Source organism: Watersipora subatra, chromosome 6, assembly GCF_963576615.1.
Source record: "Watersipora subatra chromosome 6, tzWatSuba1.1, whole genome shotgun sequence".
In the NCBI taxonomy this organism is placed as follows: Eukaryota; Metazoa; Bryozoa; class Gymnolaemata; order Cheilostomatida; family Watersiporidae; genus Watersipora; species Watersipora subatra.
In genome coordinates this window covers 60,135,463-60,149,165 of record NC_088713.1, presented here as the reverse complement: position 1 = coordinate 60,149,165, position 13,703 = coordinate 60,135,463, and the positions used below count along the sequence as shown (strand labels likewise).

General features: G+C 30.9%; 1 protein-coding gene across 1 annotated transcript; it reads right to left on the bottom strand.

Moving 5' to 3' along the window:
• Positions 1-862: 862 nt before the first annotated feature.
• LOC137398414 (uncharacterized) lies at positions 863-13,146 on the bottom strand. The gene is made up of 5 exons (XM_068084524.1): positions 13,108-13,146; positions 8,548-8,785; positions 4,500-4,631; positions 3,387-3,593; positions 863-1,083 (listed from the first exon to the last, which is right to left on the bottom strand). The coding sequence occupies exons 1-5, from the start codon at positions 13,144-13,146 to the stop codon at positions 863-865; spliced, it is 837 nt and encodes a 278-aa protein (XP_067940625.1).
• Between the last annotated feature and the right edge of the window lie 557 nt (positions 13,147-13,703).

Sequence of the window (13,703 nt, the reverse complement as noted above, 5' to 3'; positions counted from 1 at the left end):
GCGTGAACTAACCGAAGATTCTCGTTAATGCGCCGTAGCGGCGAAAGAAAAACCACAGAATAGCCGCACCCTATATAAGCCGCATGGCTCACAAACAGTCAGAAAAAAGTAGCGGCTAATAGTCGGAAAAGTGCGGTACTCTATAAAGCGGACACTCAATCACACAGACAACGATTGCCGTTTATATAGTAGATTAGGAAATGTTTATTATTGACCCATAAGCAACTAGTTTGTCTCAACTTATAGTGCTACGATACATTTACATATTAGAATTTATTGTGAAACATTGATTTTACCTAAATCATAATTGGTGCAGCAAAAAGCCTAACCCATATCATACAAACTTAACTCTGATAAGATAAAAAAGCAATTTTTCTTGTAAAGATGACAGTAACAGATCAAAAATAGAAAAAATAAGATGGGTCAGCGGAAGCATACTTAGACAGACTGATCATATTGTTCGCAGAAAGCTACAACATACCTAATTTGTGAGCTCGATATCACCAATAAGTCTTTTTTTATCTGGATCTTAAAATATTTTATTATCTAAATCTTAAAATATTTTATTATCTGAATTTTAAAATATTTTATTATCTAAATCTTAAAAATGCAAGGGGATACTTTGAAACATTTTCTCCAAACTTGCTATACTTATTAGTAGCTTAGACATTTAGCTCATCTTATTCTGTTTCAAGATTTGACTTTGCTACCAGTATGCTTATTGTGGTTAGATAGGGAACTAACACATATTATATACAAAGGGTTCATCCGTTTAATTTGTTGAACTTGTTAGGTTGATCAGATATACACTGAATCAGTTCTGACAGTTAAGGCAGCAATGTTAGTTATAGCCTATTTGTTACTACCAGCCAAACACCTCTAGCTCCCGCATTATCAAACGGGTACCGATACTAACAGCGGTCACCCGCACAAATCTCCCATAAAGTCTCCGAGTGCAGTTCATGGTGAACTCATCGCCTGGAGGCTGACCTTCATTGTAAGCACACAAGTAATTGTCACCTTCCTCAGTCAAGTCACTCTCTGTTTCTCCAATCGTAACTCTAACATTGGCAAGGTAGTCATCTACAGAATTGAAAATAGATTTTTTTCAAACCGTTGCGAGATTATACATACATTAGTTAAAATATAAATGTATTACTTTAATGGTTAAAAGAGTTGTCAACTGCTGAAAGAGTTTTTGACTCTTCAAATAATTTTTAACAAAGTTAAACTGCAACCTCAGAGTATAAGTTTTTTCATGTTACTAGACTGCTGACTATACTTCATTCATGAAGGTAGCTTCATTCAACAGAAAGTTCATTTATTGTTTATTTAAAAAATCTAATCTAATATTGAAACTGTTTGATTATATTTTTTTTACTTTCATAAAACAAGTACATGTCTCAGCTATCTGTCAATGAAATGTGTTATACTAAAACAGAGAAGAAAAATACACTTCTATTAAGAACAGTGAGTAGACATTTTCCTTTAATTTTCTGAGTGTAACAATTATATACATTTACTTCTGTCATTTTGTATCTCAAAACAAAATAATTAGGTTATTTTAAGAGCTGGAATGATTATGTTACATTATGCTTGAAAGCATTTCAAAATAGTAAGTCAAAACTGATGAAAGAATGACAATAAAAGGATGAAAGAAACATTTTTAAAAGCATGTCTGAATTATAAACTACTTTTTTAAACTAATCTAAACTGTTTTTATTTGAACTAAACTAAACTTTTTTTCTAAAATCATTTCCATCCCAAGCCACTTATTTTCTCTCACTTTGAAGTATGCTGTTTGAAGTATTGGACAAGAATTACATTTCATATTTGCACCAGCAAAGTAATCAACTTTTTAGGTTGGCCAAAAGATTCTTCAAAATATTTTTTTATTGAGCTCAAATCAATTAGAGTTACTTCTAGCAAGTAAACTTAACCCTTTTCTGTTAATTATTACTATGACCTACATACCTTTGGCAATGTGACAGAAATCTGAGCAAATAGTTATTTCTACACCTAACAGGTTTATAACAAAACCATTCTTTTAAAAAATGAAAATATTGAAAGTAAAAGAAATATTTGAACAATTTTAAAATGCTAAATAAGCTAAGTTATTCAATCTAAAAGAAAATCAAATACATTAATTCACCATCTGTATGTGTTCATATATTAGGATTTTAAACCATTTTTTAGATAAATGTTTAAATTACATAATTATATTTTATTATAGACATTAACTCAATATCTGTAAATGTTCATAAACTCACTTCTTTTCAAAGTTACCAAAGCGTGGCAAAGATAAAAAACTTTGGCTTTTCGTACTCTTTTATGATTTTAGTTATCACTTATCTTTTTTTCTCCTTCCCTGACTTTTGTTTTATTATTATTATCATTTTATGCTTATTTTCTTTAGTCAGAATGATTTCAAAATAAGTCCATTTTTAATGTAGGTTTGGTTAATATTTATTTAGTTTAATTTAAACTCTAAAAGTCAGACATGCGTTTCAACATAAAATAATTAACAACAATAATATTGTTTATTGGTAATTTGACAATCGTAATTGTGTATTTTGAGTATGAAAAGTAATTAAAATTGAAAGTATTTTAGATAAATATGACCATACTATATAATTAAAAAAAACTAAAAAAAACCTGTCATTCTTTTGTACATATTTTTTCTGCTACATCTCTAGGAACCAACATAAACAACAAGAAAATGCAATGAAAAGTGCAAAATTTTAAAGTAAGTAAAAATAACGTGTCCCTGTTTGCTTTTACTCCAAAGCTCATGACATTTCTCAATAAAGATCACCTCTCCCTACCACTATGTCAACATTAAATTACCACAAAATCTTATCTCTATTTATTTGAGAGAATGGTAAAATCTTTCTAAAATACTTTAAAATCAGGTTTTTAAGGAATTATTTTGTTAATAATGGGTAGTGAATGCTTTGTAAGTTTTTTGATCTTAACCATAGGCTCTATTTTTACAAAGGTGGTAAATGGTCATTTTCTAGCAGACTGACAGCTTTTCACTTTAGCTGGATTTTGAATCAAAATAGAAAAACTGTATATGTTGGTTTGCACCACAACAATATAAAAAAGGTATAGTAATAACTCAAATTAAACTATCACAACTTGTTTTACAAAGAAGGAACCGTGTGCTAAAGAAACATGGTTGAGGTAGTCTACTGAAGCCTTGGAATGTATACGACTTCTGTGTGAGCAAATTGTCTTTGGCTGATGAAATAAAAAGACCAGATTGATGTTAAAGAAATCTATTTCAATAGACATATCCAATCTGTCTCCGTAGAGACAAAGTGTCTCTGTCATAGCCTCCTGAAAGCTCAATTATAGTTACATGAGCGCTGATTTATAGCTACCTGACTCATCATTCATGGCTTGATCATAAATTTTCACAGAGTGAATGCAATGAGCAATGGTAAAGTCAAGTTGAATCCATGGAGAATGTTCAATCAGAGATACAGCGAGGTTGTCCCAACTGATGCCTTTGTTGCCATCCACGGCAATGTGAGGACCATATTCATAATCTCCATAATATTGTGATGAAATGGAGGCAGTTACATCACCTGTGCACAAAAAGTACATGTCATAATTTATGTACGTATCTTTAGCTGCAGAGGAATAAACACAGCTGTATAACTATTTAACACTTATAGACCAACAGCGACAAAAAATAGCCTGAAATGTATGTACCACAACTCTACCAAAATGCCTCTTTTGGAGATAATGAATCAAGAGTTTTGGGCTTAGAGTATCTTAAACTTGTATGACTGTAACATAGTGTTTCATTAATCCGCATAAACATACTCCAAAGCAAAAATTTTATTTTATATTTTGATTTTTTTATTAAAAAAAACTTTAAAAGCACAAGATTTTCCACAAATCTGGTAACTTTGTAGAGAAACTTTGTAAAATCTAAACTTCAAAGTTCTCAGATTCTTGAATAATTAGCTTCTTTTCTAGTGTACACTTGAGCTTATTACAAGTATTATCACATACTTTAAATGCTTTACTAGAAGTATCAGTTTTGCAGTAATTTCTGCAAACAGTTGACCACTCGCAGGTTAACTTCTGTTGCTACTGTTAGACTGTGATGAATGCTAGTTGAAATATTGTATACCATCACATAATAAAATCATGTACTGCAAGCCAATCTAAAGATTTAACCATTAGCAGTAAGTACGTGTAGATTAGTGCTGGACACGAGTACTTCTTGGTCAATGGGTTTAGACCGGCCCCCTTCTGTTCGGGTTTTTCGAGTATCGGGTAGCTAGTAGTGCTAAGCTCGGGCATTTTTTTGCCTACGGGTTTTTTGGGTATCGGGTTTGTTAATATGGATTTTATGTTTAAATTTTCTAAACAGATATATCTTCAAATTTAGAAAGCAATTATATTTATTTTCAATTTATTTATCAAGCCAATCTAAAAACTCAACCAGTAGCAGTAAGTAGACTGTGTAGTTACATACATACTTCTGAATGTCTGTACTAACTCCACCATGCTGGTTAAACTGAGGTTACCACAGTGACAGAAGAAACTTCCTCTAGTGTTTACACAAAGTGCCTCACCACACACTTCATTATCTTCTTGACATTCATCAATATCTAGAGGTGAATAACACGGCATATCTAAATAAAACTATTCAATGTTCGAAAAATGTTCACTTGTGTTGACTGGTGGCAGCTTTATTTATAATTCAACCAAACTAACAGATTTTGTGAATTTCCAAGCATGAACCAAAATGCTTTAAAAAATTCGGTATGCCAAATTTATATCTATAGGCTGCTCATGAAACAAAAGGTTAAGGTCATTTTAAGAACACGGAATAAACTGTTCTGATTCTGGGATAATCAGAATATTTGATTCAATATATCAATATAAAACATCTAATACTTTTATTTATGTAAATATGACATCAGTGGCAGTAACTGCCATAAGTCACCACCAGGCAATGACTCCATTTGTTGGGTGGCTTTTCGTAGATACGAAAAACAGCCGCAAAATCTTTAATGGTAGTTGCCAAACCTACTTATACAACATTCAACTTGCACAGCATTTTATTTTGCTCCTCTCAAATACAAAAGAGTTAAAACATTCTAACTGATTTAGTACTGTGGTTATCTGAAAGTATAACAGTTTCTCAGCAAAAATGAGTAGATTCATTGCATGATTGCAACGTTGTCAGCCAATGCAGATGACTTACAAAACAGTATACTTAGTAAATGACTCCCATGGCTAGGTCAAATTAAAATTGTTGAATCAAAAGCCATATTCACAAAAAAACTGGTGATAAACTCACAGTTAATAATTTATAACAGAGTCTTTCAACAAAAAATTATAATTGAAAACTTAAGGTTTTAATGCATATTTATTTGAGCAGAACTCTGATGACTAAACTGACTATGTCAAAACAAAGTTGGTCACATCGAATCAAAAATTATTTGAAAAAATAATGTCTGTTGGTTTCCATGAATTGCTCAATTGTTTTCACTTATTTAAATAGTATGAAAATAGCATAATCAACATGTAATAGAGTAATTCACATGTAATAGAGTAATTCACATGTAGTAGAGTAACTCACATGTAAAAGATTAATTCACATGAAATTGAGTAATTGATATGTAATAGAGTGATTCACATGTAAAAGAGTAACTGACATGTAATAAAGTGATTCACATGTAATATAGAATTTCACAGATAATAGAGTAATTCACATGTAATAGAGTAATTCATATGTAATAGAGAAATTCACATGTAATTGAGTAATTCACATGTAATAGAGTAATTCACATGTAAAAGAGTAATTCATATGTAATAGATTAATTCACATGTAATAGAGTAATTATCATGTAATAGAGTAACTTACATGTAATAGAGTAAACCATATGTAATGGAGTAATTCACATGTAATAAAGTAGTTCATACGTAATAAAGTGATTCACATGTAATAGAGTAAATCACATGTAATAGAGTAGTTCACATGTAATAGAGTAGTTCACATGTAATATAGTAATTCACATGTAATATAGTAATTAACATGTAATAGAGTAATTCACATGCAATAGAGTAGTTCACATGTAATAGAGTAATACACATGTAATAGAGTAGCTCACATGTAATAGAGTAATTCACATGTAATAGAGTAGTTCATATGTAATAGATTAATTCACATGTAATAGAGTAATTCACATGTAATAGAGTAATTCACATGTAATAGAGTAAATCACATGTAATAGAGTAATTCACTTGTAATAGAGTAATTCACATGTAATAGAGTAGTTCATATGTAATAAAGTAATTCACATGTAATAGAGTAATTCACATGTAATAGAGTAGTTCACATGTAATAGAGTAATTCACTTGTAATAGAGTAGTTCACATGTAATAGAGTAATTCACATGTAATAGAGTAATTCACATGTAATAGAGTAATTCACTTGTAATAGAGTTATTCATATGTAATAGAGTAATTCACATGCAATAGAGTAGTTCACATGTAATAGAGTAATTCACATGTAATAGAGTAGTTCACATGTGATAGAGTAATTCCCATGTAATAGAGTAGTTCACCTGTAATAGAGTAATTCACTTGTAATAGAGTAATTCACATGTAATAGAGTAGTTCACATGTAATAGAGTAATTCACTTGTAATAGAGTAATTCACATGTAATAGAGTAGTTCACATGTAATAGAGTAATTCATTTGTAATAGAGTAGTTCACATGTAATAGAGTAATTCACTTGTAATAGAGTAATTCACATGTAATAGAGTAATTCACATGTAGTAGAATAGTTCACATGTAATAGAGTAATTCACTTGTAATAGAGTAATTCACATGTAATTGAGTAATTCACATGTAATAGAGTAATTTATACGTAATAGAGTAATTCATATGTAATAGAGTAATTCACATGCAATAGAGTAGTTCACATGTAATAGAGTAATTCACATGTAATAGAGTAGTTCACATGTAATAGAGTAGTTCACATGTAATAGAGTAGTTCACATGTAATAGAGTAATTCACTTGTAATATAGTAATTCACATGTAATAGAGTAGTTCACATGTAATAGAGTACTTCACATGTAATAGAGTAGTTCACATGTAATAGAGTAATTCACATGCATTAGAGTAGTTCACATGTAATAGAGTAATTCACATGCAATAGAGTAGTTCACATGTAATAGAGTAATTCACATGTAATAGAGTAATTAACATGTAATAGAGTAACACACATGTAATAGAGTAGTTCACATGTAATAGAGTAATTCACTTGTAATAGAATAATTCACATGTAATAGAGTAGTTCACATGTAATAAAGTAATTCACTTGTAATAGAGTAATTCACATGTAATAGAGTAATTCACATGTAATAGAGTACCTCACATGTAATAGAGTAGTTCACATGTAATAGAGTAATTCACTTGTAATAGAGTAATTTATATGTAATAGAGTAATTCATATGTAATAGAGTAATTCACATGCAATATAGTAGTTCACATGTAATAGAGTAATTCACATGTAATAGAGTAGTTCACATGTAATAGAGTAGTTCACATGTAATAGAGTAGTTCACATGTAATAGAGTAATTCACATGCATTAGAGTAGTTCACATGTAATAGAGTAATTCACATGCAATAGAGTAGTTCACATGTAATAGAGTAATTCACATGTAATAGAGTAATTAACATGTAATAGAGTAACTCACATGTAATAGAGTAGTTCACATGTAATAGAGTAATTCACTTGTAATAGAATAATTCACATGTAATAGAGTAGTTCACATGTAATAAAGTAATTCACTTGTAATAGAGTAATTCACATGTAATAGAGTAATTAACATGTAATAGAGTACCTCACATGTAATAGAGTAGTTCACATGTAATAGAGTAATTCACTTGTAATAGAGTAATTCACTTGTAATAGAGTAGTTCACATGTAATAAAGTAATTCACTTGTAATAGAGTAATTCACATGTAATAGAGTAGTTCACATGTAATAGAGTAATTCACTTGTAATAGAGTAGTTCACATGTATTAGAGTAATTCACATGTAATAGAGTAATTCACATGTAATAGAGTAATTCACATGTAATAGAGTAATTCACTTGTAATAGAGTTATTCATATGTAATATAGTAATTCACATGTAATATAGTAATTAACATGTAATAGAGTAATTCACATGTAATAGAGTAGTTCACATGTAATAGAGTAATTCACATGTAATAGAGTAGTTCACATGTAATAGAGTAATTCACTTGTAATAGAGTAATTCACATGTAATAGAGTAGTTCTCATGTAATAGAGTAATTCATTTGTAATAGAGTAGTTCACCTGTAATAGAGTAATTCACTTGTAATTGAGTAATTCACATGTAATAGAGTAATTCACATGTAGTAGAATAGTTCACATGTAATAGAGTAGTTCACATGTAATAGAGTAATTCACATGTAATAGAGTAATTCACATGTAATAGAGTAGTTCACATGTAATAGAGTAACTAAAATATTCTACTTACCACTATAAACAGAAGAAGAACAGCTACTAGTTCCATTATTTTCAACTGCAGGAAGTTGAGACATTTTACAGACTCTTGTCCGTTTATCAAAATCAAAAGAGTAGCAGTTATCTTCAAGAACAGACACACACTGAATAATGCAGTCTATCACACTGACAGCTGCTGTCTCATTGCTGACTTCTGCAAGAGCTCCTTCAGGTTCTTTTTTATAGGCTCCCAAATTTACTTTTCTGCTTGACTGAAAATTATTTAAGCATCTTTAAAATCAAGGCTCACAACTAAATGATTCATAGTATTATGGTTACTGACATTTAGGATAGCAAATGGCAGCTCCTCCACTGAAAAGTAAGACACAGTTGTCAGCCCTTTTACAGAAAAAACACAGCTCTAGTTTTATAATCACCTTTGATCCCTGTTTTTGTAGCTCAAACCTACTATTGAAATTACTATATGAATGTACTTGGTCTACCACATCTATAGGTTTTTTAATCCAAATCTAGTTATTTTATCCTTACCACCATAATAAATGAATGTACTAAAAGCATTATAAATCTTGTTTTGAAGCTGAGCGCGTTTAAACAATGATTCCTGAGTTAATATAGTTTTCTTGAGCTTGTCGTCTTTCATGCACAGCATTCTATGATATATTTAAATCCTACAAAAAATCACGAATTGTTTAAAAAGCATCATTAAGTAATTGATAGGCAATATTTAATTTGTAAGATTGTGAGTGGATTACCATCGATAATATATCGGGAAAAATCAGTCAGTTCGCATATGTAAATGTTTGTGTTTCAATTTTTGTTAACGTATCCTTAAAGTTTCATGACTAATTGAATTCAGGGCGTTGCTGGAGCAATGCAAATATTTTAGCGATGAAAATATATTTTTAATCAACATATACAACATTTACCATTCTAACTTTTAAATGAAAGTGTTAAGTTTACTGCATTACGTGTATATATTTATGTGTTTTATACTGTACAAACTACTGTGCTTATGACAGATTTAAATTGATTGCAATAGTTTTGTTGCACATCTAATTTGCTTAACCATGACTTTTAAGCTTGATTAATCATGATTTTATCAAATCTTTTTTATGTATGGGCCCAATTTTTTTTTACGTTTTGAGTATTTCAGTTTCATCGTTGAGTGTAAAGCATTAAAAATTGCATGTATACTACATATGCACCCAATTCATTCTATGATATAGCCATTTGAATAGCGTAGTTTATTGGATAAAGGCCTGTCAGCAGAACTGGAAGTTGCGAGTTGAACTTTTTTTTACAGATTTTACGTAATTTTCTACAGCATGCTAATTTATTAATTTGTACTTATATATTTTATATAGAGAATATAGCTTTAATGTAAAAGTAAAGTGACATAAGAGGTTAGTCTCAGAACGTATTAAGCTCGTATGACATATAAAGACGTATTAAGACATATGACTGTAGTTGTAAGATTAAGGTGTGTAAGTAGTTGTAAATAATAAAAAAATTGAATTTAGCGTTAACAAGTTTAGCTAACTAAACCCAAACTTAAAGTTAATTTTCAATTTTTCAACAAACTTAATTTATGTTTGTAATTTTATATTTTACTATGTTTTTCCGGTTAGCCGCGTTTCGCTTTGCGTTAGCAAACTTTTTTCACACACCATTAAAGCTAAAAACAAAGTGATGCTAGTTTAAAGGCAACCTCTTACAGACTTAGCCGTATAGAGGCCATCAACAACCAACTCGTATTTTAAATATGACTCAGATCTCAAGAAAGAAACTTGTTGAAATGCCAGCTCGTATCTCAAGTTTGTGGCATGTTTGGACACTCGTATGTAGAGGTATGACTGTAGTGGTATTCTGCTTGAGGTAGCATATAAAACATGAACTACTGTCTCTGCTGTTACTTTTTTTAATTCGGAGGAGGAATAGTAAATACTTGATTTACTTACCACGAGAGAAATGCCGATAAAGGTGAGAAGAAGTAATATACAGATCTGTATGAACTTCATGTCTTCTATGTAAAGCCTAATAAATAAAACGCACAGTGGCCAAAATATATCAAACATTTTCAACATAGAGTAAAGCTTTGCAAGAAAGCATTTTGTAAAACAATACCGTAAAATAATATAACCATCAAGGAAGTTAATTGTATATTTGACAAAGTCAGCATGAAATACTCGAGACAGACATGAATTTGCTAGTAATTAATAATTTCGTAATTCCATAATCTATATAAATAATATCCTAAAATTAACTTATTCGTGCTTTTTAATGTTTCTATAAACCCCACACAGGACGACTCATGAATAGGTTCTGAGCTCTCAGTGCTGGTAAAAGCTAATTTTATATTACAAGCACTTATCAATAATAAATAAATTTTATTTAATAAATGGCTTTTGTTAACCAAAATATAAGATTATATTTGATTGCTGACATTAATATTTTATGATGCTGTTGATAATGAAATAGTGCCATTCAGTCTGCCAGCAAGTAAACTTGTAGTTTTTAGCTTCTGCTGATGATTGAACCAATGAGTGAGAAAACAAAAATAGTGGAACATAAAACCACAACAATACCAGCGGGAATAGAATAACCCAATATCCAGTTTCTGTTTCACCTTGTATTATTAATTCCCCCAGGTCTCTATCAACACGATGAACCAGATTACAGTGTGAGTATTTGTAAAATATGTTTAGACTTGAGTTTTACTGAGATTAAGAAGTTTAATCAAGATTAATAATTGAGCTTCTGTTTTATTTGATTTATATAATCTTGTTTGATTTGGATCACAAGCATAACCAGTGACGTATACTCGTCCTTGTTTGATCTCTACAGTAAATACAACTAGGACTAAATATATAGCTCTTTCTCTAGCATTGGCAATAATGTCTATAAGAAGTTGTGTAGGGTTCTTCATAAATTTTGTTGAGCTTGCGAGTGAGCGTGTACACAATAGATTGTCATACAGGCTTTTATCATTTTTAGTCATTTATGCCTAAATAAACAGCACTAGATAACAATATGATACTTCTTAGAGCTCATTACAAAGATTATAAGCACTAAATTATGAACGTGAAATATAAATAAATGGGCTTGTTTTGCTCACAATAATGCAACACACTAGACGGAGGATACAATCCTTTGTGAACATCATGATACAAAAACACAAACTTTGTATTACCTACATGGGTTACTGCAATGATTTGGTATAGCCCAAAACTTTACTTGCTGTCTCTTATAAGCACTCCTGCAGTTACTACAATTTTTGAATTGTTTAATTCACGTAAAAGACAATTTGTGCTAGCATAAATACGAATAAAGTAATGTAGTTATATAACCATCACTCATAAACAAATGTGACGCATGTAAATATTTCAAGAATCTGTTTTGATTGAGTTGTAATTACTTGAGCTAACAATATAAAATATTTGCTATGACAACATATCATGGGAGCAGTATGGAAAAGAACGTATTTAAATAACGGTAGACAAAAGTACTCTTGCCTTGTGTTATTACATTGGCTAATGGTGGGAGTCGATGTCGTAAGTCATATGACCAGGTTTTTTGACAAAGTGACACGGTCAATATTGGAAAGTTTTACTGTGAATTTTTTTTGTTTTGACTTCTGAATTTTTAATTAACCAATATTAAAATAAGTGCGGAAAAAATATAATGATTATATTGGTAATAATCTTCAAAATACATATGTCTCAGTTTATGTGTTTTTTCTTTTGGTGTGCCCTATGTTCAATTATAATAACTAAATTCTAGCAATGAAAACTTTATTATGCCAAACACCTGATTTCAAAACTTCTACTTTACAAAGCGACAAGCCGACCCATTAAACCGCACAAGATCCTATTGACTGAGGAGCAAGAAATCATTACCCGTGTTAAAATGCTCATAAGGACTCTGTTACTCATCATCACTGAAGCTTGCTCTCAAGGCTCTCATTAATAATTTTAGCAATAGCTATACTAGCTTACTCAAGTTAGTCAATGACAACTACATCACCTGCCACTGTTTACAAGGTGTTTTTTTATATCAACATAACGCCACACCTGACACACCGATTAACCGACACAGTGACGCACTTACGCAATGACACACCTATGATCCAACTTACACATACACAGCACAAACAAACATTTCACACACCGCACACACACTGCGAACACACCCCGCACAAACCGCGCTCATACGGGCACACACCGTGCACATACCGCTCACACACCACACACTACATGCACCACAAATCACTATACACGCCACATGCAACACACACAAACACATGCACACACACGCACACCCACGCACGCGCGCGCACGCACGCACACACACGCACACACGCACACACACACACACACTCCACACAGGGATCTCAGCTACTAAAGGTTGTCTCAACTTATTATAGAGGAAAATTTTGAGCTCTCGAGGTCTTTAAATGACTTTAATACTGTCATGTTTTCCAAGACTTACCTTTCTACAAAGTCTTTTTAAAGATTAAACATGCAATTCTTTTAAAAGATAAGGCAAAACAATTTAGCAGTAGCTCAGACCTCACCTTTTGATTGCATATTTGTAGAAGCTCCATAATAACCATATCCGTAGCTAATGTGTGAATTTGAGTCAATCGTAATTTTGAAATTTAATTTAAGACAGTTAATTATTAGACTTGCCTTATTCATTTAGTTAAACGAATTGAGATTAAAGCTGAGAATAAGAAATTAGTGACTGATAAAAAGCTCCTTTAAATACGTATACCGATACACATACAGATATATTGTACATCATGTATTTATGACTTTTGATTGATGAGCTACCACTGACTCTGACTTATTACTAACATACTTCCACCATATGTAAAATAATACCTTAGAACTTGTATGTCTTCTTCATTAACCAATTACCAATGTACCTTTGGAAACTAATGACAAATAATTTCATCAATATTGAATTTACATGTTAGACATTTATTCGCAAGTTTTTAATTTATTACTTTATTCAAAAAGATGAGCATGCGAGATTGAATCAATTTTTATAGATCAACAAAATTAAATAAATTGATCACAGGCTATATTTACTTCATAGATTCTGAGCTGGATACGGAAAGCAAATTCTGTTAAAATATGCTGCATGAGTGATTGTAACTCACAATAA